The sequence below is a fragment of the Mytilus galloprovincialis genome, chromosome 9, assembly GCF_965363235.1.
Source record: "Mytilus galloprovincialis chromosome 9, xbMytGall1.hap1.1, whole genome shotgun sequence".
Taxonomy (NCBI): Eukaryota; Metazoa; Mollusca; class Bivalvia; order Mytilida; family Mytilidae; genus Mytilus; species Mytilus galloprovincialis.
Window position 1 is genome coordinate 1850608 of NC_134846.1, and position 10972 is coordinate 1861579.

General features: G+C 31.2%; 1 protein-coding gene across 1 annotated transcript; it reads left to right on the forward strand.

Moving 5' to 3' along the window:
- The first annotated feature begins 422 nt into the window (after positions 1-422).
- On the forward strand, positions 423-8962 carry LOC143044222 (mitochondrial glycine transporter B-like). The gene is made up of 9 exons (XM_076216150.1): positions 423-759; positions 1541-1653; positions 2468-2549; positions 3085-3267; positions 3891-3960; positions 4625-4723; positions 6865-7031; positions 7519-7611; positions 8169-8962. The coding sequence occupies exons 1-9, from the start codon at positions 742-744 to the stop codon at positions 8193-8195; spliced, it is 852 nt and encodes a 283-aa protein (XP_076072265.1). The 5' UTR covers positions 423-741; the 3' UTR covers positions 8196-8962.
- Positions 8963-10972: the final 2010 nt, after the last annotated feature.

Genomic DNA, 10972 nt, shown 5'->3' on the forward strand with positions numbered 1-10972 from the left:
TAAAGTAGCTAAATATCAGCTTAGTTAAAGAAACTGGAACAAATAGGTATATTTCACGTATTCACGTTTTATCGGATTAACGTACCAAGACAATGAAATTAAAATGCAGGGTGTATTGGATTAAAATAATTTAAGCAGTTTAAACTGGTCAGAAGTGGTTTTATTAGGCACTACTTTACTACTTTACTGTTTTAAAAATTGAATGTAAATATAGTCCGCTAATTTTACATATAAATTTTGGGCATTTTACATCTGACTTCAAATCTACAAAAAAAAAAATTATATTATTCAAACAAATGTAACAATATAAATTATATTGCAAGTTAAAAACATAAAATATGACGTACGCATGGCTTCAAACCTGTTTGGCATGCTGCCAAGCTGCGTAGGAATATACATATTAACCCCCGCGCTACAAATTTACGTTAGATCAACAAACAACAGAATCGTGAGCAGTACTTGTGTATCAGAGAAATAGTTAACCTTCATAGTCTTTGGTGAACATATTTATCACAGGATATATAAAGAAAGCGATACATTATAACATTCTGAGGAATTTATTTGTCTTAATTTTGAAAAGCGATTTATTTATTTTCAATCGCAAAAGACGCTTTTCTCGGACCATGTTTTAAACAAGTGGGGTTCGTCCCCATTTCTAAATAAACCGTATTTACCGTTAAAAATCGGTCGGGCAACTGTTTCAATCAAACTGATACACTATCCGTATTAAAACTTTCAGCAATGGAATCCGCATTAACGGTAAGGTTTCAATTTTGTTTAATTGTTTGTTTTTATTATGAAGGTGAAAAGGGGTGGGTGACATGTATTTGCTGAGCTTTGGTCTTGCTTTGACGTTTATTTCTGTCAAATAGAAACAATTAAAAAGTAGATTTTTATACTCTCGTCACACTTTCTATCAGTTCACATGAACTATTTGTTGTTTATTACATTTATTATGTAAAGTTTACACATTATATTTTATTAATATAATAATACAACATAATGTTTCTTACATTTATGTAAACAAATAATATTACTAATCCGTCTATTGTCGACAGTAAATACTTAGAACCGATAGGCCACACGTTGAGGCTGCGTGTCAAATTGTTTCCCTGTTGGCACGAGTCCAAATAATTATGACGTCTATATATTTACATTTTCACTGTGACGCCTACTGACGATCAAGGCGTTACATCAAGTGGAGATAATTCTTTCCATTGTGCTAAATTTGTCCAATACTACCCTTCATAAATTTATGAATAAGTTTTGGCAAAAAAGTATTATTGATTAATTGACCTGATTTGAAAAATAAAATATCTTAAATGTATATTATTCATCATCACTGAACTAGTATATATTTGTTTAGGGGCCAGCTGAAGGATGCCTCCAGGTGCAGGATTTTCTCGCTACATTGAAGACCTGTTGGTGACCTTCTGCTGTTGTTTTTTTCTATGGTCGGGTTGTCTCTTTGGCACATTCCCCATTTCCATTCTCAATTTTATGTATTGCATGTTAATCAGATGAAATCTTATTTTTTCAGTCACCAGTTGTGAAATCATTCATGTGTGGAATGTTCAGTGGAACATGTTCCACACTACTGTTCCAGCCATTAGACCTGGTCAAAACCCGCTTACAAGTTTCAGTAAATGTTGGGTAAGATATTGAAAGTAGATAAATGAATAATCAGTCAATCATAGGATTATTAAAACAAGAACACAAACACTTCAAATAATTAAATGGAACACAATAATAAGATTAGAACATTACTTTAATCTGAGACTAATATAACCAGTTTCAATTGTATAATATGGCTGACGATTTTAAATGTAAACAGCAAAGAGAGGACTTTCTGTATTGATTGACAGTGCACTAAGTTTTGGCACCGAAGCCAATCATAATCAGTTTTAGAGCAGGTGTTTTACCTGGAAAAAGAAGCATCAATATTCCAGATAAAAGTCTGTAACAACACTTTTTTCAAATACAAGCCTAAAAATCAATATTCAGACATATTTCTTGAGTGTTGGAAACAGTCTTATGCATACTTGCCAGCTTGATTAAAATTTTACTAGATGGGGGTTGCAGACTGAACTATTATACATATATAGAATACATGTAGTAAAAAGCAACATTTTAGATAAACATAACAAACACACACATTAATTGTATGTTCCATAAATCTTGAATTAATTTAAGGTTTTCGAAGGAACATATTACTATCAATCTTAAACTTCCTAGAACTAAAAAGTGAGATTATAAGAAAAGAAGAATTGGTGACAGTGAACAACTTAGATCAGACTTTTAGCAATTTTTTGCATTGAATAAATAAAAATGTCTCTTCTACTTGAGATGGCAGTAGGTATATTTATATTAAGGCTTAACCACAAATATTTTAATGTAGAAAACCATTTTATTTTATAAATAAAAAAAAATATTTTTTCTCTTAATGTAAATAAATTTTGTTTTTCAGAGGACGTACAGGAATGGTTACCATCTTTTGTAATGTTGTACAACAAGATACTATGAGAGGGTTATGGAAAGGTATTGTTCCTGTAAGTATAGATAATGTCTTGGACAGGCATGGTAAGGGTTGCTCTTTTCCACTCCACTTATTTAATTATTATTGCTATAAGAAGATGTGGTCAATAAGACAACTCCACATCCCAGTCATAATTTGTAAAATAAACCATTGTATTTGAAAGTAAGGCTTGTAACACTTAGCCTTGGCTCACACTGAACAGCAAGCTCTTAAGGGCCCCAAAAACCACTAGAGTAATATCATTCGAACAGGAAAACTAACGGTCTAATCTAAATGTACATTAAAAATAAGAAACCATTATGAACCACATCGACAAACAACAACCACTGAACATCAGGATCCTATTAAACATTTTTGTTGTCATTGGGTAACATAAAGCTTTTGATATATGTATAAGGAGTGATGGCTGATTCACCAATTTATTGTACAAAAGAAACATGAACCTTAGCAATTTAGCATTTTATTTATAAAAAAATCACATCTAGTCTAGATTATGAAAGAGTTGTCTGTAATAGTTTAATTAATATTTTGTTTTTCTCTTCTTTCAGTCCATCTCAAGAGGAGTCCCAGGCATTGCAATCTACTTTTCTGGAATTACAGCCTTAAAAGCAAAATTAGAAGAAAAGGGAAAGAAACCCAACCCTTTAAAATCAGTTTTGATTGGAGCAGTTGCCAGGGCCACCTCAGCAATAACAGTTATGCCCTTTACAGTGTTGAAGACCAGATTTGAGGTAAGATATAAACAATGTTTTAGAAATAGTAAAAGTTGTAAGTCATTCACATGTGAAAGTTCATAGGAAGTGAACATGTTTGATTGAGTCGTTTAATTTAGAGAACAAAATCATTCATATACCTGCAGGTGCAATGTATCTTTTTATAGCGGGTACACACTGAAGTAGTAAGATTGAGTGAATTACATTTGTACATCTGGTTTAATGAAAAAATAATGAAGCAGAATTAGAACCAACCAACTTTAAGATTCAGTCACACATTCTTTCCCATAGATTTAAAAAAAAAATTAAAACTTATTTTTCAGAGAACTGAACTTGAATGTTTAAAACATGTAAATAAAATGAACCATTTGTTTCAAAATTTTTATTGATAATCCACCTTAAATATTCATAATCAGAAATTGTGTATAATTTGGCCTGTATTTTCTTGGTCATCTGATTAAGTCTTACTGATTATATGGTTTCTCTTGCTTTCAGAATCTTTGTTTGAACCTGTTCTGGCATTCTGCTACAGGAAACTACTATATATATGTATTGGTATCCATATTCGACCTGGAACTTGTTTAATATTGGTATTATAGTACCTCGTTATTATAGTAGTATAGATTATTTATGTATTTCAGAGTGGAAAATTTAATTACAACAGTATGTTTGGTGCCCTAAACAATATTCTTAAAACAGAAGGTGTTAAAAGTAAGTTACTATAAGATATGGCAAATGTGGATTAAATGTGGAGGACACAGGAATCAAACAATGCAAGTGAATAAAAAGACATGTAGAGCAATTTTTGACTTTCTACATGTTTCCTTCAACTTATCATGCTTATATTAAATTTTAGATTCAAATTTTCAGAATAGTATCCATAGTTCTTGGTAAGTAAACTATTTCTATTAGGACAAAAAAATATTACATGTGTGTCCGCTAACATGCTGAAAAAAAATTATGTAGGTACATTTAGGCAGTATCATTTTATTTAACAAACTGCTTGTTCCAAATTGGCACAGAAAAAAGTGACATAAAAAAGTGTTAAGGTAGTCACTAACATTAACAGTAAGTCGGGTTAGCAGAAACACATGTATTACATTTTTTGGCCTTGTACATGTATACTTGTATGTATAAATATATACATAAGGGCTATTCCAGAAAAAAATGTAGGGGGTTTGGAAGGCAGTTTTTGTCAGCACCCGCCACCCAGACAATTGTAATTGAGAATTATAGTGCATTATAGTGTGAAAAGTTGCTCTGATACCCATCACCCATGTATTATAAATATAATGTGCCTTCCAACCCCCCCATACATTTTTTCCTGGAATAGCCCTAAATGTAAATTAATTATTTCCATTTGTATTTTTTTCAGGTCTGTTTTCTGGTCTTTCTCCAACACTGGCAAGGGATGTGCCCTTTTCTGGGCTCTACTTCATGTTTTACTCTCAACTAAAGAGTACAGTTCAAGGAAGTAAGTGTAACTAGTTAATGGTTTTATCTACATTTATAACTTGACATATATTTGTTTACATTTAAATGGTTTGATCTACATTTATAATATACATTTTGAAACTGTACATATATATGTATCTGTGTAAATTAGTAAGGGATGTTTTTGATAAGTGTCTTAAAAAAATGAATCTAAATATAACCGTAAAATATTGTTAAGGATTTCTTTTAAAAAAAAAAGTGCTGTGTTTCTTTTCATATATTTAAATCTGTTTTCGAAAAAAATTTGAAAGTGTTAAGACAAAAATTTATAAACTTGGAAGAATTGGATGCTTTAATGAATTTATAATCTAAAAGTTTCAAAATTGTTTCTCATATTGTGATGAATGATTCTTAATTTTACATATTTTAAATAAAGTAATATTATTTTAGAATTATTAAATATTTTGGAAATTTGTCTTTTGAAAATTTATATAAATTGTAACATAAAAAATTGTTCTATATGATATTTGATTTGTAAAATTTTAAATATCTCTAGATAATTAGTTTTCCAAGGGCTGCCGTTTATTTGGTAGTCAAATAAAACACCACACTAATTGCCTGTTTTTCTATATGTATTTTATTATAGATTTTCCTCCTACTAGCTGCAGAGTCCAAGAGATGAAAGAGGTAAAAAGTCTGATTCCATATTAATAACAGGTAGATTGGTTTGTCTTGCAGTATTTTCTCTTGGACTCCAAATCCATGCTCTTCAGGAAGGGAATTAATCTCAAATCTTTTTTTGTTTATCTTGCATATTTCAGAGCTCAAGTTTGTGCAATCTTTTCACTTGATAGACAAAACAAGATGGCATGACTTTTCAGGATACTGTACCTTTTAACAAATATTACTGTTGAAAAGATTATTTGTAATGAAATAGTATCATCCTTTCTCTTGCAGGAGGTCTTTGTATAATTACTATGTTTGTTTGAAGAAGGAGGAACAAAAATGTCCTATTTTCTTTAAGTAAACAAAGTCAAACTATTTGCATGATTATTTTATTTGAAAAAAAAAATATGGAAACATCGAGAGGATTAGAAAGACCAGCAACTAATAAACAAAAAAGGATACACTTTCAACTGTCACTGAGAAAAACTTTATCAACATCAAGCGGAATAACGATTAACAACAAATAAAATGAAGCTTTTTGTTCGCGCATCTATTCACCATATTCAACAATTCTGCGTATGTCGAATTAGAAAAAGAAAAAAGATTGGCATGTTGAAAAATTTATATCGGAAGCCGTGTTTGAAATATGAAACAAAACAACATTCTGATTCAAATAAGTTGCCGTTGCATCTGAGAATAAGCAAGTTTTAATGTTATGCTGCGACAGTCTTTTGTAGAAATCAAAATACCAGAATAAAACGTCGCATTATTATAGAGTGAATACACATGTTCTTAATTTAATACACACATATCAAATTGCTTTATGGAAAGCAGGAATGAATCCAAGTTATAAGATTTTCCTTCCTGTTTTCATAACCTTCTGCAAGAAGTATGATAGTTAAAATCACCCGTTCAGAATTTTGATATCTTGGATCTTTTAAATTCTCCAAAAGCTTGATAATTAGCATTGCTACCTTAAAGTAAAAAGTTTTGAATTAACTTCAAATCAGTTGTATTGAGTTGATTGTCACAGTAACCTGAGAAGATTGTTTTATCTGCAGGTGGAAAAGATCTTTTTAAGAGTTTTGAAATATGTATATAACTATATGATTCCTTTTCTTTTTAGATGAACCAATTTTATTCAAAACGTGTCACATTTTGTGGCAGTGAAAACAATTTTGAATTAGAAAAGCATGCTTTGTTTGATTTAGATTATGATAGCTTGTCCAGAGTTGTACTGCAAGACAGTCTAGCCTATGGAAAAACCATGAAGTTATTTGGAATATGTGAAAAGAACATTTTGGGGTGTTGAAAAGCTATTAAAAGGGGGAGTAACTGGAGAAAATTTACATTTGTCATTTTTGTGAGGAAACCAGAAAATTATCTGGACATGGTTCTTCCAAAGGCTAGTCTTCATGTTTTAAAATGCATATATGCAAAACTAGCAGATACAGATACTATCAAGGAAATTGTAGACAGAAAGCGCTTAGCCCTGGCTTCTGTTTTCTTTTCCAGACGTTCAAAATGAGAATTTACTTCCCGCCTATCACTTCATGTCCGGGGTTGCAGCTGGGATGATGGCATCACTGATCACACAACCTGCTGATGTCGTTAAAACTCACATGCAACTAGAGCCACTCAAATACAAGAAGCTTAAAGATACCATTCAAATTATTTACCAGGTAAAGTATTAATATAGATAGGGCAGGCTGAAGCTTGGCAATATAATTGTCTACAAACAGTGCCAAATAATATATCACATGTTCACACTGTTTTTATACAAGGATCTGAAAATTCTTCTTTCTTTTGTGTTTTTTTACACCAGCAGCCAATGTTATTTCATCCTTCATATTTTGAAGTTGTGTATCCTTACTTCTAAACCAAAGGATTCCCAAACGCTTTAATACAGATTATATAAGGAAGCATTATTAAATTCTTGTAAGGAAAGTAAGGACAAATGATCTGTATTTTAATTGGTTCACAAAAGTATTTTCAAGCCCAAAAATCAGTCGTTCATCAAATTTCTTTAAACATGCGGAAACCTTGCCAGAGTAATTTTGTGGGCTGGAGACTGCATGTAACAAATATTGTGAAAATAAAACTGAAAACTTTTGACAATGTTATTTTTAAACATGAATGAATTCAATCTAAATCTTGTTTTGTTTGTAGAAGGATGGATTTAATGGTTTCTTGCGTGGAATTGTGCCAAGAGCTTTAAGAAGAACTCTCATGGCAGCGATGGCCTGGACAATTTATGAAGAGGCAAGTATTAAAATTTAGGATATTTTTTAGTTTAAAATTTTAAGTTTTTGTTTTTTTTTAATCAACAAATTGATATTTTTAATAAACTTGAACGTGTACTTAATGGATTATATCAAGTAAGACAAATCTCAGCGTAGCATCACCACCAGATATAATTACCCCAGAAACCAAGTAAATGATAGCAAACCATATCTATTCTAATCCCTGTACAGTTTTGGTACAATTTTATCGGTTTTTGAAAGCTTAAATATTCTATATCTTTGTTCTACAGAAACGTTATTTGAAGAGGTGAAGCATGAATACTGTCTTCGATTCTGACAATTTGATAAGAGAGAAAGTCTTCTTCCTCAGCCAAAATAGTAGCTACAATACTAAGAATGAGTATCTCAAAACTTGACTAGTCTGCTAAACTTTAATAGAATGAAGTTGGAAAAAAAAGATTTTTGGTAACCCAATCAAAGCAATGAAATCTTTTATTATACCAAAATCTTGTCTTTTCTATTTTTTAAATGGTTACAATAATATATAAATTAATTGTATTTGTTATTTATTTAAAGGTGTCAAAGTCATGCGGCTTGAAATAAAAAAAAGGCAGCATTAGAAGAAGGATGTCCAGTTCATACAGGAATGGAATCAACTCAGGGAAGGGACGATATCTGGTGTATGAATGGAGGATTATATGATAGACAAAGGACATGTTCATAAAAACTACTGTCAATTATTCCTAACAAACATTTTTGACTGTGAAATTTTTCTTTTGATATGTAGTGGAATTTGATGTAAATCTGACTGGAGGTTACAGCAGTTTTGCTTCCATTTATTTCATGCTGTCCTATTGGTATAAACAAATATTGTTTATATGGAAATTATACAGTGGTATGATGTATGTATTTGAACAGTTGATACGAAGGCTATGAGAGACATTCAGAAAAAGTTGTGCACCATATGCCCAATCGTGACGTGCTATCTAAAATTAGAATGCATGTTTGTTTTAACTATCTAGTGCTTATATATGAAACTAATAAAATGATTGAGTTTGGGTTTTAGAGAAAATTATTTGAATTTTAATACCTATTTCAAGTTAAAACAAAGTTTATTTCCCATATTAACAAAATCTTGATATGGGAAAGTACGATAGAGTGTCAACTGTCAAATTTTGATATTTGTCAGATTTGAAAGTTGAATGGTATTATTACCACTGGTATGTACATGGATAATTACATGTAAAATATGTCATATTGCTCATTTCTATGAAATGTTTATTTATTTATGCAACAACTTTTCATTTTATTATCATTGATCAACAGAAAACCAGAGATCTTTCAGTTGAATAAAACTTTTTAATATGTAACATCTCTTTATATTATCTTGATAAAGAATTTGACAGAATTTTAACATCTTAATGCACAAAACACAGATCAAGTTTTAATTTGAGTAGCGTCACTTTTACTTTTCTAGGGGTATGCCCCTTTATAATTATAAATGAAAAAAAATGCTAAATTTTTCGTTTCTAATCTCTATGTAAAGTTTGTCCAAGCTTTTCACCACGAAACACTGATCAAGTTTGGATTTGGTATCTTGTCACATTTACTATTCTAGTGTTGTGTCCCTTTATGATATTACTTCATCTCTGTGTCCAAAATGTATGAAACTTTATATACACAATTCTTATTACCACAAAACCCCATGTTTTAAAAGGTGGCATTACTTTTATAGTTCTAGAGTTATTCCTTTACAAATAGATAAATTACTGAAACCCCTGTAGTAGTGGAGGGAGCATCAAGTTTTACCCTTGAAGTTAATTTCTGTTCTCAAACTAAAGTTGATCTCAACAAAATATTATGAAACTTGTACACAATGCTTATTAAGACAAAATAGATCAAGTTCAAATTTTGGTTTTATTTTTCAAATCAGGCTTTTGGTAGACCAAATAATAATGGTTGACATACTGGGATAGGACTGTTACCAATGATTCTGACAACAAGGGTAGATATATATTGGACATCATTGTATACGCATAAAAAGGTTACGTTGTTGGCAACCAAAAATCCAAAATATAACGAAATTTAATGACTGGGTGATATATGTTTTACAAAAATGCAAGTTAAGTTCCATGTGTTATATTAAGGTTGATATGAAAAACTCTTCTGGGACAAGTGCGTATGAGTATAAAAATAAAAAAGGTTTTGTGGTATGATGACCAATGAGACCACAAGGGACCAAATGACGCAGAAATTAACTACTACATGTCTCTACTGACTTCAAAAATGAACAAAGCCCATACTACATAGTTGGCTGTAAAAGGCCCAGAAATTACAAACGTAAAATAATAGAAATAGGAAAACTAAAGGCCTAGTTTATGGTAAATGTAATGAACGAAAAACAGATTTGTAACACAGCAACAAATAACAACCACCGAATTACAGGCTCCTGAACTGGGACAGACACTCAGAATGTGGTGAAGTTGAACATGTTAGCGGGATGGCAACCCTCCCCTAACCTGGGTCAGTGGTGTAACAGTACAACATAAGAACAAAATATAGAAATCAATTGAAAAAGGCTTAACTCGTCAGATGGATACACGTAGAAATACATGCACATCAAAACTGAGAGGACTGGCCGGTTCCTTGTTTATATCCTAACAACAAAAAGATATAGTACAGATCTGAGAGTACTTGCAGTTATGACAGCTTGTTCAAAGCCAATAATAACTAATAAAAAATTCATGCATCTAAGACTAAATCATCAAAATCAGTACACATCCACCGATGTCTATTGATACAGATGCACATACACCTAATTGAGAGATACATGCTCTAAAGAGCCTCTATAATTAGTCCCCTTCTGACAAGTCAAAGAGGACTTTAGGATTGCATTATCTCTGTATGTCAGTCCGGCAAATCAGTTTTCCACACTTCTTAGTGCATGAAGATATTGATTTGATAATTGGTATGTAGTTATATCATGGCAATTTACAAAGTTCAAATTTTGTTTTGAGCTAATGATTTTGTGCAGAGGTATGGTACTTGAACTAAGAAAATTCACATCAGTTTCCCACACTTTAATCATGCATGAAGATATATTGATTTGGTAATTGTTCTGTAGTTCACACCCTATCAAGTTAAAGATCAAGTTGACATTTTGTTACAGTACAATTACAATATATGCTAAAAGGAAGATAACTCCTAAGAATTTAAATAACACTGAATGCACACGCTGAAATGTATTGTCTTCTTTACTACCCGTTGAGTTTATTTTGATAGTTCTAAAATATAAAGCTTTACTTCAACTATCACAAAAACTTAACATAATCCAAGAAAATGAGGTTGAGGTCAGATAAACCAAACTGAAAATATAGCCT